The 14,220-nt window shown below is 35.9% G+C and overlaps 1 protein-coding gene across 36 annotated transcripts in view; it reads left to right on the forward strand.

The window, feature by feature from the left end:
• The window catches only part of TEX9 (testis expressed 9), a 145,549-nt gene that overhangs the window by 92,757 nt on the left and 38,572 nt on the right, over positions 1–14,220 (forward strand). For 12 of the 36 annotated variants that reach the window (XR_013520633.1, XR_013520634.1, XR_013520648.1 and 9 more), the window contains 2 exons: positions 951–1,042; positions 8,641–8,704. Coding sequence is in view for 5 of the 36 variants with exons in the window: in XM_078333228.1 (XP_078189354.1) it covers positions 951–1,042; positions 8,641–8,704 (156 nt within the window). In the remaining 31 variants the exon portion in view is untranslated. Of the gene's footprint in view, positions 1–803; positions 850–950; positions 1,099–8,601; positions 8,705–14,220 lie in introns of those variants that run through there. The other 24 variants (XR_013520629.1, XR_013520631.1, XR_013520630.1 and 21 more) reach the window with 8 other exon arrangements.

Here is a 14,220-nt window from a genome sequence, read left to right on the forward strand (position 1 = left end):
TTAATTTTTGTATATGATGTGAGGTAAGGATCTAACTTGCACTAGGATATCCAGTTGTCTCCCCATTTGTTGAAGATGATTCTTTTCCCATTGAATGGTCTTGCACCCTTGCTAAAGATCAGTTGACCATACACACATTAAGATTTATTTCTGGACGTCCATTTTATTCCAAAATAATTGGAATTATTAACTGCTTACGTGTTTCAGGCATGATCCTAAGCATGAATTCATTTGCTTCTCACAATAACTGTGAAGTGGGCACTATTCTCATTCCCTTTTGACAGATGAATTGGCCAAGATAGACTGTTTTGCCCAAGGCCACATAAGTAACTACTAAGTGGCAGTGCCAGCCTAAGAATTTAGGTTGACTAACTTGAGAGCCTGAGATCTTAGCCGTGAATGCTGTAAACAAAAGTTAGAAATCAAAACTTTAGAATTCCACAGAAGAGTCCACTTTAAGCAAATGGAGTGAAGGTCAGATTAGCCACTAAGAGTTTGCAAAGCAAAACAGGGAGGGACTTCCTCACCAGCTTGCTTTCGGTGGAGTAGCGGCAATGGACCCGCCTTTTTTGGTTAAAATTCCTACAACCCCCACCCCCTACCCCAAGCTGATAATTTGCACTGGCTGTATGTCGAATTTGCACTTAGCTCCTAGGGCAGTGCTGAGTGGTGCGAGCGAGGGTCGGGTCCTCTGATAGAGCCTCTCGCTGGTTTCCGCACGGAACCCTGGGAATGGAAAGGCCTCGGCGCCGGGAGGTTGCCCGGGTTGCGGAAACTCTCGCGGGAAGGTGCGTCGTTGCCTCAGTAACCGCGTCGCAGTTGCCGAAGATGGCGGGGCGAAGTCACTCGGTCAGTTCAACTCCAGGTTCCTGGGGAGTGTCTGGGCTCCGGCGACTAGGATGCCCAGCCTCCTTCATCTTCGGGTCTGAAACTCTCTCCCTCTTTTACAGAGAGGCAGCGTTCCAGGGACTCCGCTCCTGCCACCCGTTCAGCAGCCCTCTACACCTGGACCGGACCTCCTCGCTTTGGAGGAAGAATATAAGTAAGAAATTCGGCGGTTGAGCTTTCCTTCCTTCTTTCATCTAAATGAGGCTGCTTGTAAGTGCTTTTTCTGAAGACTGGCTGGATCTTCAGGACCACTCACTCTGCAGCATGCCCTTCTCATCTCGTGCACTCGCAGTTTATCCTTTCTCTTTCACCTGAGTGGTTCGCCTGCGTCTTAGAAGATATTTGAAGTGGGCGAAAATATAGCCCAAAACAGCAATATGCTTTTGGAAGTTATTTGAGTAGCAGGAATTGCCACGAATAGTACAGTTACTAGTTTAGGTTATTTCGCTAAGTAGCAAGTCATAGAGTTTACCTTATGTAAATTTCCTTTACATTGGTTTCTAAATTGAAGCACGCTTCCTAGTGCAATCAGAATTACCATTCTCGTTCAGATTTTCCTTATCTGGTCTCAGTGTAATTACAAGTATCTTGACAAGCTTTCACTCTTGGCCCATTCCACTCATCATCCCTAAGTTTTCACACAGCTGCCAATGTAATCTTTTAATTTGATCGTGCAATTCCTTTGCTTAAAACACTACATTGGTTTCCTCTTGCACTTTAAAAGCTCCTCCTGCTCCCTTTTTACTTGATCTTTTTCCCGCTCCCATGTCTGTTTTATTTGCCATTGTGCATACCCTTATGAAAAAGTGTCTTTTAACAACTCCCTTTCTTTTTAATTTAATATAAAATAACTAGTTTAAAATTTGTAAATAGTTGGGGGTTTGTATCAGAGGGTTAAACTAGAGTTACTGTATGAGCTATATATGATGTATATTTGAAATTAAAACTGAAGAGTACTCTGTTTAGATGAACTATACACCAATTTACCACAGCAAGTAGGAAGATAATAATTTCTTCTCTCTGATCAGATGGCCCTATTATCCCAGTTCTCAAGTGTACTTAAGCAACTTAATCTGTTGTCTATATAGTTATTTGAGAGTATATTTTGCACCTGGCTCTGGTGCAGCGTTAGGGATATCGTCCTGCTTAAAACTTAGTGGCCAGTTGTTACTTGTTCTGTTGTCTGTGCTGAGTTGTGCACATGTGAAGCACATGAACGGAGTAACTCCTACACTACCTGAATCTTCTAGAGTACTTCTGTGTCAGGTGGAAGAGTAAAATGTCTGGCCATCTCTATAAGCAAGAATATGAGATTATAACAGTATAATCTCATATTCTTTTGTCACCTGTTGTCTTGGCATTAATCATTAGAACGCTACTTCCCAGGGCCCTGAATCTAAAACCTTTCGCAGTTCTGCTCCTGTTTGAGGAAATAATCACCATTTAAGAGGATAGACTAAGGAAGACGCTAATCACTCAAGTGGATAGGTTTTTCAAGCTTCCTTCCTGTATTATAATACCAATAGCTGAACAGTAAGATTACGTGATAACTGGTAGGGCAAGCCCCCTCATAAATCCCAGTTACATTGGATTTACAGATCAATTTGCAGATAACGGACTTATTTATGCTATTGAATCTTCCACAAATATGATACTTCTCTATTTACAGGGTTTTTTTTAACCTTTAATAGTGTTTTGTTTGACTTCATAAAATTCTTGCATATATAATTTGCTTCAAGGCGCTGAATAGGTTTTGTTGCTATATAATATGTGGACTTTATTATATTTTCTAATTGGTTATAAATGTAGGATTTTTAGATGTTGGTGCTACATCTATGTTTACATACACACACAGATCTTCAGTCCTGCTGGACTCTCTTACTCATTCTATGAAGTCCCTTGGATTTTTGATGAAGACAGTTATATGCAAATTATGATAATTTTCTCCCTTGATAATTCTCCTGCATTCTCTCTTTTTCTCTGTTTAGGACTTCCATGTGATACAGAATAGAAAAAGTGATGGTGAACTTCCTTACCTTGTTTTTTATTTTGAGAGGCCCACTTTTAATCACTACATTTGAGGTTTGATCTAGGGTTTTGGTAGATTCTTTTTTATGTTTAAAATTCTTCCCCTTAATTTCTAATTTGAATAAGTGTTAAATGTATCAAAACTTCTTTTTTCTCCAATTAATTCAGGTGGTGGTATGTTCTTTTTCCCTCCTTTAATGCTTTAGCATACTGAACTGCAAAGGCAGCTTTCCTGTTTTCCTTTAAAGGACTGCTAGATTTGATGGGTATAATTTTTTATGTAGGTTTTGGCGTCTATGAACAAAAGTGAAATGGGTGTTACACTTTTTTTCTAGTTCTTGTCCTTTCTGTTTTTGATATCAATATTATTCTGGGTAGATGCAATAAACTGAAAAGTTTTCTTGTTTTGTTTCTTTTCTTGGAAGCTTTTTATAATCAGAGTTTTTTTTACCCTTTGATTAAAATTGTGAAACTGTGTCAGTGTAGTGTTCTTTTGTCAAGGAGACTCTTTTTGTCTATGAATTTAGCTTCTTTAATGATTACTTATCTATTTAGATGTTCTATTTCTAGAATAATATTTGGTTCTAGAAAAGTGTGCATGTGTGTTTTAAAATATATTAGCATTAACTGACTCTATGGTTGTATGTTTGAAATCTTGACTGTATCTATAACCATGTACACCCCTCCTTTTGGTAGCTTTCCAATATTGTTTATTTTTATCTCTTTCTATTAAGGTTCCTGGGAGATTTATCTGTCTTACTGGTCTTTTCAGAGAACCAGCTTTGGTTTTCTTGGTAATCTGTGCTATTGTAAAATTTCATTAATCTTTATAGAAATAAAGAAAGACCCATGATCTCTTCTAACTGGGGTGGGTTAATTTTTTTTTTTTTTTTTTTTTAGTTTCTTGACCTCATTTGTTTTCTTATTTTTAATAAATACATTTAAGTCCTTAAATTTCTCTCCATCTGTAGCTTAACGACATTCCAAGACTTCTTTTGATGTATATTTCTCTTATGGTTATTAAGTTCTAAATATTATGTGATTTTCATAGTGATTATTTAGAAGGGAGTTTTTTAGTTTGCAAGCACATTGAGTTGTTTACTGTTGTCTACTTTTTACTTTTCTAAGTATGTATGTGACAGGGTCCTGCTCTGTTGCCCAGGCTGGAGTGCAGTGGTGCAATTATGGCTCACTGCAGCTTTGAACTCCTCAGCTCAAGAGGTTTTCCCACCTCAGCCTCCCAAGGAGCTGGGACTACAGGCACATGCCACCATGCCAGGCTTTTTTTTTTTTTTTAAGCAAGGTCTCAATCTGTTGCACAGACTGGAATACAATGGTGTGATCTCAACCCACTGCAACCTTCACCTCCCAGGCTCCTGAGTAGCTGGGACTACAGGCATGTGGTAGCACGCACGGCTAATTTTTGTATTATATTTCTTTGTAGAGAGGGTGTTTCGTCATGTTGCCCAGGCTGGTCTTTAAGTCCTGGAGTCAAACGATCTGTCTGCCTTGGCCTCCCAAATTATTATTATGCTGATTTAGATGACAGGCATGAGCCACCATGCCTGGTCTAGTTTATTTTAAATTGCATTATGATTAGAGAATTGATAAGATACTAAGTTTTTTAAATGTATTAAGACTTATTTGTGGCCAAGTGCATGTTCACCTTTTGTAGAAGTTCTATGTGTTCTTTGATAGAAAGTATATTTTTTGTTGGCTAAACTGTTAGATTAAGCCAATTATATTGGTTATCCATGATATCGGTTTCCTCAGCTCAATTCTTTTTTTGTTTGTTCTGGCTTTATTGGTTTCTGTTAGAAGTGTATGAAAAATCATGAGTTATAGTTATAGAAAAAATTCCTTATAATTGTGGCCATTTTTGTTTGGGAGTATCTTATTTGACTTAGGTAAATCTTGTTGATCGCTTTCATTCTTATGCGGTGTCTGTTATAGCTTTCTTCATCATTTATTTTCAAACTTTGTATGTCATTTATCAATAAGAGCATTCTTTTTATAAAAAGTCTGATAATTTCTGCCTGTTAAGTGAATTTAACTTGTTCACGTTATTACATAACTTGAAGTTTTCTTAGCCACCTTATTTTTTATGTTGTATTTATTATGTCTTGCCTTTGGTTCTTGTCTGTCTGCTGCTAGATTGAATGGATTTTCATTATGTCTTTATTGTTACTGGTTTGGAAAGATACTAGAATGCTTTCACTTGGCTTCCTCTGTCTTTTAAGTTAGATAATATTTTACTTTGTTGTTTTGAATACACCCACACCTAGTTAATCATCCGTGTTATTTTTATAGTCTGTACTAATTTAGATTTGGCATGTTTTTCCATATCTTCATGATTCTTATTTCCAGATTCAGTTTTCCTCCTTCCTGAAGTATAGACGCTTCGTTACTTCTTTCTGTGAAAAACTAAGTCTTAAACTTTTCAGTCTATTAGAAAATTGTTACTTTGCACTTATTCTTCAATGACAGTTTATCTGAATGTAATTCTAGATAGCCAGTTTTTCCTTCTCATCCCATTAAAGATATCCTTATATTATCTGTTGGAAATAAAAGGGTAGAAATGTTAGAATGTTAGAACATTAATGAGCCGTCTGCTGTCAGCTTTTTAGATAATTGTGGTGGTAGACTATTTTTCTCTGTTCTTTTGAAATAATGATTTGGTAGTTTAGGGAGTGCTCTCTTTATCTTTACAATTCTGTACTTTCACTATGGTGTATACACATGTAGATTTGTTTTCTTTATTCTTCATGAGATCCATGTCTTCGATTTGGGAGATTCTCAGCATTAGCTCTCTAAATATTGACATTCTCTCCTCTTGGAATGTCTTGTCTTGTCTTTTCTTATGGAGACAGAATCTTGCTCTGTTGCCCAGGCTGGAGTGCAGTGGCAGGATCTTGGCTCACTGCAACCTCTAACTCCCAGGTTCAAGCGATTCTCATGCCTCAGCCTCCTGAGTAGCTGGGACTACCAGCGAGCAACACCACACCTGGCTAATTTTTTTTTTCTTTTTTTAAGATAGCGTTTTGCTTTTGTTGCCCAAGCTGGAGTGCAGTGGCGCGATCTTGGATCACTGCAACCTCTGCCTCCTGGGTTCAAGTGATTCTCCTGCTTCAGCCCCCAAGTAGCTGGGATTACAGGTGCCTGCCACCATACCTGGCTAATTTTTTGTATTTTTAGTGGAAACAGTTTCACCATGTTGACCAGGGGATGGTCTTGAACCCCTAACCTCAGGTGATCTGCCTGCCTCATCCTCCCAAAGTGGTGGGATTACAGGCATGAGCCACAAGGTCTGGCCTTAATTTTTGTATTTTTAGTAGAGTTGGGGTTTCTCCATCTTGGCTGGTCTCCTGGCCTCAAGTGATCCTTCCTCCCCACCTCCCAAAGTGCTGGGATTACAGGCATGAGTCACTGCACTCAGCCTTTCTGAGATTTCTTTCTGTAACTTCTGTTATAGTAGGTACATAACATCTGTCTTCGATGGATGTTAACCTGTCTTTTGTGTTTTTATCCCTTTGTTTTCTGTATCTCCTTGTAGGTGATTTCTTTCTGTCTTCTAATTGACACGTTGCTTTTTATCGGATTTCTTAATTTCAGTGACTGTGATTTTCATTTATGTATTTTTTATTTGGATCTTTTTCAAATTCAACATTCTTTTGTGATAAAATGTGAGTCTTGCCTAATGTTTTTCATTTGTGTGTGTGTTTTTTTTTCCAAATGGTAATTTAAAATCTTTTAAAAATTGTTATTAGTATTTCTTGTATTATAGAAAATAGTATTTCTTGTATTATAGAAAATTTCTATAATACAAATTTTCTGTTTCCTCACATCTGCTGATTCTCTCTTTCCATGGCTTATTTCTTTACACAATTTGTTACCTTTTTGAAGTCACATAGCAGTTTGCTTTCTGAGAAAGTTTATATATTGTAGATGAGTAAATGTCCCTATAGGGTGGTTTTCAATTTACCTTTACTAGTTCAGAGTTTTCATTGATTCCACACCAGCTTTTTCTATTTTAAAGTTTTGGCGTGGTGTCCCTGTATCATCTGGATAAGATGAATTTGGGCTTCCCTCTTGTTTAATTACTCACTAGAGAATCTTTTCTGCCCATGGCTCTGGTTTCGTTTCTGCTCACCTAAGGTTGTGGGTAGAGCTTTTGCTGTGCCTCACAGGTTTATCCCTTCATGTCTCACATGCTTCAGCTTCTAGCTTTTAAGCTATTTTGGCTTTGTTCCTGTTTATTGCTCTCACTTTGCATTGCTGTCTTATTCTTAGTGCCAGGGCATTTCCCTTGCCTGAGTTTGAGCTTAGCAATGTTTCCTCCATTGCATTTTATCAGACATGTCCATGGATTTAGAGTAGAATAGTCATCTCAGTCACCTGGGTCCATTATATTAATTGGAAACATCCATTTAAGTCCTTCTGATTCTTGTTAGGGAAATGTGAAAAATCAGGTAATGGCACTTTAAAGACACCTTTAAGTATTTCATATGTATATTTCTTTTGACCAAGTAATCCTAAGATATAGAAATATTTCTTAAAGCTTCATACTGTTAAAGGATATGGTACTGATCTCCCCGTTTTTTCACTGGGGATGGAAATTGTGTTTTGTGTTACTTCTGAATTACATGTCTAATTCTGAATTACATGTCTAAGAAAAACAAGATATCAAATTTTTTAAATCCTTAACATACCTCCTTCACATAACCTCAAAAGATCCTAGATAGTCTGGAAATGTGACATTTCAACAGTATAAAAAGTTATATGCTTTTGAATATGTTTATTGTTGTGTTAACCTTTAAAAGTGAAAGGGGGACTTAACAATAGGGACAGAGTTTAGTACATTATGTTAATTTCAATTTATTGAATTATTATATAGCTATTTAACATGCTTATAAAGATTACATCGAGATGGGTATTTCTTTTATATTGCTGTGGGAAAACAGTATAAAATTGTGTATATGCTATAGATGAAAATTGGAAGGGAATATTAATAAAAATGTTTGGATGGTGGTGGTAGAATTATGTGCAGTTTTTCCTTTAAAAACAATTTCTTTCAATAATATTGTCATTCTTGTGTTCTTAATGTAGGATCAAGTAAATAGTATTCCTATTCTTGCTAGTTTCCAAGTAGAATAAAAAAGCATAATTAAGAGTGATAGGTAGAGATCAATATAGTCACCTTTATTTCTGAGGAAGCTTGATATTAAAGTGTGTAGCTGAAATGTGAGCCACATTGGGTCTGCTCACTAAACCTCACATTTAGCTCCCCAGTTTCAGCAACACCCCAAACCAGAGCAGGTCTCCCCAACACCCTACCCAGAATTGGAACAGGGCCTCTCTCTGGAGAAGCAAGGTTAGAATTTGTATTCTCTGCAGGTAGGCTAATCCCAAGAAGGTAGTGAGTGGAACAGAGTTGAACTTGACCAGTTGATTCTTCCTAAATGTATTAGATAAGTTAGTTCACTTGAAGTTAATAGAGGGCCACAGAAAGGCTAATACTTAGTGTTTGAGTTCCTACCGCAAGGAAGGAAGAATCACGAGTTGAGGATAAGTTCTTAATGGCTGTATTCATTTTAGAGTAAGAATGCTATATGTATATATTGGCATTTGCTGATTAGGTCACTTGATAAAGTGTAATTGCTAAAGTTTAATTTTTATTTTTGTTAGGATCTTCAGTATATTCCAGTTATTATTTTCTGCTTTTAGGCGTTTAAATGCAGAATTGCAGGCAAAAACAGCTGACGTGGTTCAACAAGCTAAGGAAATAATAGTAAGTAAATGTACCGTTATTAATAATTCTATATAAGTGCTTGTGTTTTAACTTTTTAATTTGATATATGACATGTACAAAAAATTAGCCAAAGCGTGAGTGTTCAGTTCAATGAATCATTATAAACTGAACATGAATGTATATGCGTAGGTACAGGTATGTGTGTATGTGTAAGTTTTTAGTAAGCACACATTTTCTTAAAGCCACTGAAAAAGTGTTTTTTATTTAGATGCACAGTCATCTAAATTCTCATTGTAAATTACCATTATTAATTGATAGGCTAGAGTAACTCTCCTTAGAGGAGTAAAGAGTCTACTTTCAAACTTTTCACCAGTTCTTACCTAATTTTAATTCTTAATTTCTGCCTTCCCTATCCCCCAAAATGGAGTTGATGGAACCAGGGAAGAAAACCTAGGCAATATTTTATCTTAATGCCTTATACAAATCAATGATTATTTGTTAAGGAATAAGAAGTGTATCATACATAACATTTAAAGTTACATATTTTGATAACGGCTACAGATTTGCTAGTTAGATTTATAATTAAATGTTTTACTAAAAATATTTTTTATTTAATCTTTTAGTTTTTGCCAGTGTCTGAAGAGCAGGAAAGTACTTGTACAAAAGGACCCCACATTATAGTAGAATGACAGATTTATTACATTTCCCCCTGTAAATAAAAAACATAATAGAAAGCTGAGACAAGCTAGGAAAGGGGTTGGGAGTGGATTCCCACCCCTGCAGAAGCAAACAATAGAAGGTTTCTCATATTTAATTTTTGTTTACTCTCTTTTTAAAATTTTAATGTTTGTAGTTACATAGTAAGTGTGTATATTTATGAGGTAATGAGATTGTGATACAGGCATGCATTGTGTAATAATCACATCATGGAAAATGGAGTATCCATCCCTCAAGTATTTATCCTTTGTGTTACAATCCAATTATACTCTTTTAGTATTTTAAAATGTACAATTATTTTGACTATAATAAACCTGTGTGCTATCAAATACTAGATAATATTCATTTTTCCTAACTGTATTTTTTGTACCCATTAATTATCCTTACCTCCTTCCCCTGCATCCCCCGCTATCCTTCCCAACCTCTGGTAATCATGCTTAACTCTCTATCTCCATATGTTAAGTTGTTTTGATTTTCAGATCCCTCAAATAAGTGAGAATATATGAAGCTTGTCTTATGTGCCTGGCTTATATCACTCAATGACCTCCAGTTACATACATGTTCTTGCAAGTGACACGGCCTCGTTATGTTTTATGGCTGAACAGTACTCCATTGTGTATATGTACCACATTTTATTTATCTGTTCATTTGTTCGTGGACACTTTGGTTGCTTCCAGATCTTGGCTGTTGCGAATAGTGCTGCGACAAACATGGAAGTGCACGTATCTCTTTGATAACGCTGATTTCCCTTCTTCGGGGCATATACCCAGCAATGGGATTGCCGGATCATATGATAACTTTAATTTTTTGAGGAACCTCCACACTGTTTCCTTTGTGGTTGTACTAATTTACCTTCCCACCAACAGTGTACCAGGGTTCCCTTTTTCCACATCCTCACCAGCATTTGTTATTGCCTGTCTTTTGGATATAAGCCATGTTATCAGAGGTGAGATGATATTGTAATTTTGATTTGCATTTCTCCGATGATCAGTGATGTGGAACACGTTTTTTAAAGCCTGTTTGCCATTTGTATTTTTTTTCTGAGAAATGTCTATTCAGATCTTTTTGCCCATTTTTGAATTATTAGATTTTTTTCCTATAGGGTTGTTTGAGCTGTGTATATTTTCTGCCTTGTAATCCCTTGTTGATGAGTAGTTTGCAAATATTTTCTCCCATTCTATGGTTGTCTCCTCACTTATTGATTGTTTCCTTCACTGCAGAACCTTTTTAACTTGATGTGATCCCATTTGTCCATTTTTGCTTTGGTTACCTGTGCCTGTGGCATATTCACGAAATTGTTGTCTACTCCAATATCCTGTTTCCCCAGTGTTTTTTTCCAGTACTTTCATAGTTTTAAATTCTTAGGTTTAAGTCTTTAATGCATTTTGATTTAATATTTGTATGTGGGAAGACGAAGGGGTCTAGTCTTGCTCTTCTGCATGTGGATATTCAGTTTTCCCAGCACCATTTATTGAAGAGACTCTCCTTTATCCAGTGTGTGTTCTTGGCAACCTTGTCAAAAATGAGTTCACTGTAGGTGTATGGATTTGTTTCTGGATTTTTCTCTATTCTGTTCTATTGGTCTGTGTGTCTGTTTTTGTGCGACTTCTGTGATGTTTTGGTTACTATAGCTTGATAGTATAGTTTGAAGTCAGGTAATATGATTTCTCCAGTTTTGCTCCTTTTGCTTAACATAGCTTTGGCTATTCTGGGACTTTTGCAGTTTTGTATAAATTGTAGGATTGTTTTTTCTGTTTATGTGAAAATGCAATTGGTATTTCGAAAGGGGTTGCATTGAGTCTGTAGATTGCTTTGGGTAGTATGGACATTTTAACAATACTGATTTTTCTAATTCACGAACATGAAGTATCTTTTCATTTTTTGGTGTCCTCTTCAGTTTCTTGCATTAATGTTTTATGGTTTTTATTGTAGAGATCTTTTACTGCTTTGGTTATGTTAACTCCTAGGTATTTAATTTTATTTGTGGCCCTTACTTTTTTATTTGTGGGATTACTTTTTTATTTTGTTTCCGATTGTTGAAAATTGGCATTTAGAAATGCTACTGATTTTTGTATGTTGATCTTGTATTCTGCAACTGTACTGAGTTTATCACATCTAATAATTTTTGATTGAGTCTTTAGTTTTTTCCTAATATAAGAGCACATCATCTGCAAACAAGGATAATTTGACTTCTTCCTTCTGATTTGAATGCCCTTTATTTCTGTATCTTGTCTGATGGCTCTAGTTAGGACTTGCAGTAGTATGTCAAATAACAGTGGTGAAAGTGGGCCAGTTCCTAAAGGAAAGGCATTCAGTTTTTCCCACTTGGTATGACACTAGCTGTGTGTCTGTCATATATGGCTAGTATTATATTGAGGTCTGTTCATTTCATACCTAGTTTTTTAAGTGTGTTTACCATGAAAGGATGTTGAATTTTATCTAATGCTTTTCCAGGATCAGTTGAAATGATCATATGGTTTTTGTCCTTCATTCTGTTGATATGATGTATCACATTGTTTGATTTGTATATGTTTAACCAGCCTTGCATCCCTGGGGTAAATCCCATGTGGTCACAGCAAATGATATTTTTAATGTGCTATGGAATTCAGTTTACTAGTATTTTTTGAGGATTCTTTACATCAACATTCATCAGATACTGGCCTGTAGTTTTCTTTTTTTGATGTGTCTTTGGTTTTATATCAGGGTAATACTAACCTCATAAAATGAGTTTGGAAGTACTCACTCCTCCTCTAATTGTTGAAATAATTTGGGTAGGATCGGTAGTAGTTCTCTAAACTGGATAGAATTCAGCAGTGCAGTCATCAGGTCCTGGGCTTTTCTTTATTGGGAAAAATGTTTTATTATGGCTTCAATCTTGTTACTTGTTATAGTTCTGTTTAGGTTTTGGATTTCTTTGTGGTTCAATCTTGGTAGGTTGTATGTGTGTGTCTAGGAATTTACTGGTTTCCTCTAGATTTTCCAATTTATTGGTATGTAGTTGCTCATAACAGCCACTAACGAGCCTTTGAATTTCTGCAGTGTCAGTTGTAATGCCTCATTTTAAATCTCTAATTGTATTTATTTGGGTTATCTCCTTTCTTTGTTTACTCTGCTAATTTTGCTTATCTTTTTAAAAAAACTTTTTGTTTCATTGATCTTTTCTTCATTTCAAATTCATTTGTTTTTGCTCTGATTTTCATCTTTTCTCCTGCTAATTTTGGATTTGGTTTGCTCATGCTTTTCTGATTCTTTAAGATACATTGCTGGCTGGATGTGATGGCTGATGCCTGTAATCCCAGCACTTTGGGAGACCAAGGCAAGTGGATTATTTGAGCCCAGAAGTTTGAGACCAGTCTGGGCAACATGGTGAAACTCCATCTCTACAAAAAAATGCAAATTAGTCAGATGTGGTGGTGCATGCCTGCAGTCCCAACTACTTGGAGTGCTAAGGAGGAAGGATTGTTGAGCCCAGGGAGGTCCAGGCTGTAGTAAGCCATGATTATGCCACTATACTACAGCCTGGGCAACAGAGTGAATCTCTGGAGAAAAAAGAAAAAAAAAGATGCATTACCAATGCATTTATTTAAAATTTTTATTCTTCTTCGTTACAGGCGCTTACAGCTACATATTTCCTTCTTAGTACTGTTTTCAATCTATCTCATAGATTTTAGTATGTTGTGTTTCCATTATCATTTGTTTCAAGAAATTTCTAAATTTCCTTCTTAATTTCTTCATTGACTCATTGGTCATTTAGGAGCATATTGCCTAATTTCTATGTCTTTGTATAGTTTCCAGAGTTGTTCTTATTCTAGTTTTATTTCATGTGGTCAGAGAAGCAGCTTGATATTGTTTCAGTTTTTAAAATATTTTACAACTTGTTTCGTGACCTAAAATACATGGCCTTTTCTTGAGAAGGATATATATGCTGAGAAGAATAATGTGTCTTCTGTAGTCTTTGGATGAAATGTTCTGCAATGTCTGTTGGGTCCATTTGTTCTGTAGTGCAGATTAAGTCTGATGGTTGTTGAGTTTCTGGGAGAGCTGTTCAGTTCCAAAAGTGGTGCTGAGGTTTCCAGCTATTATTGTATTGTGGTCTAGCTCTCCCTTTAGCTCAAATAATATTTGCTTTATGTATCTGGGTGCTCCAGTGTCGTGTCCATATATATTTACAGTGATTATTTCCTGTTGTTGGCTGAACCCCGTTAGCATTATATAATGACCTTCTTTGTGTCTTATTACAGTTTTTGTTTTGAAATCTATTTTGTTTAAGTATAGGTTCTCCTGCGTTTTTGTTTGTTTCCATTGATGTAGAATATCTTTTTCTACCCTTTAATTTTCAGTTTATGTATATCTTTATAGGTGAAGTGTGTTTCTTGTAAGCAACAGATCATGGGGTCTTGTTTCATCATCCATTCAGTTAGTCTATCTTTTGATTGAAGAGTTTAGTCCACTTACATTCAGTGTTATTACTAATAAGGACTTAATCCTGCCATTTCATTATTTGTTTTCTGGTTGTCTTGTAGTATCCCTTTCTGTCTTCTTTTTATTGAAAGTGATTTTTTCTTGTGGTGTAATTTAATTTCCTGATTTTTATTTTTTTTGTGATATGTTTTTTGACTTAAGGTTACTGTGAGGCTTGCAAATATTATCTTGTAAGCCATTGATATAAGCTGATGACAAGTTGACACTGATTACATAAACAAACATATAAAAAGAAAAGTAATAAAAACTCTACACTTTTATCTCCCTAGTTTTTAACTTGTTGTTCCTGTTTATCTTATTGTACTATGTCTTAAAAAGTTGTTGTAATTATTATTTTTAATTGGTTCATCATTTAG

Source organism: Callithrix jacchus, chromosome 8 (genome assembly GCF_049354715.1).
Source record: "Callithrix jacchus isolate 240 chromosome 8, calJac240_pri, whole genome shotgun sequence".
Classification (NCBI taxonomy): domain Eukaryota; kingdom Metazoa; phylum Chordata; class Mammalia; order Primates; family Cebidae; genus Callithrix; species Callithrix jacchus.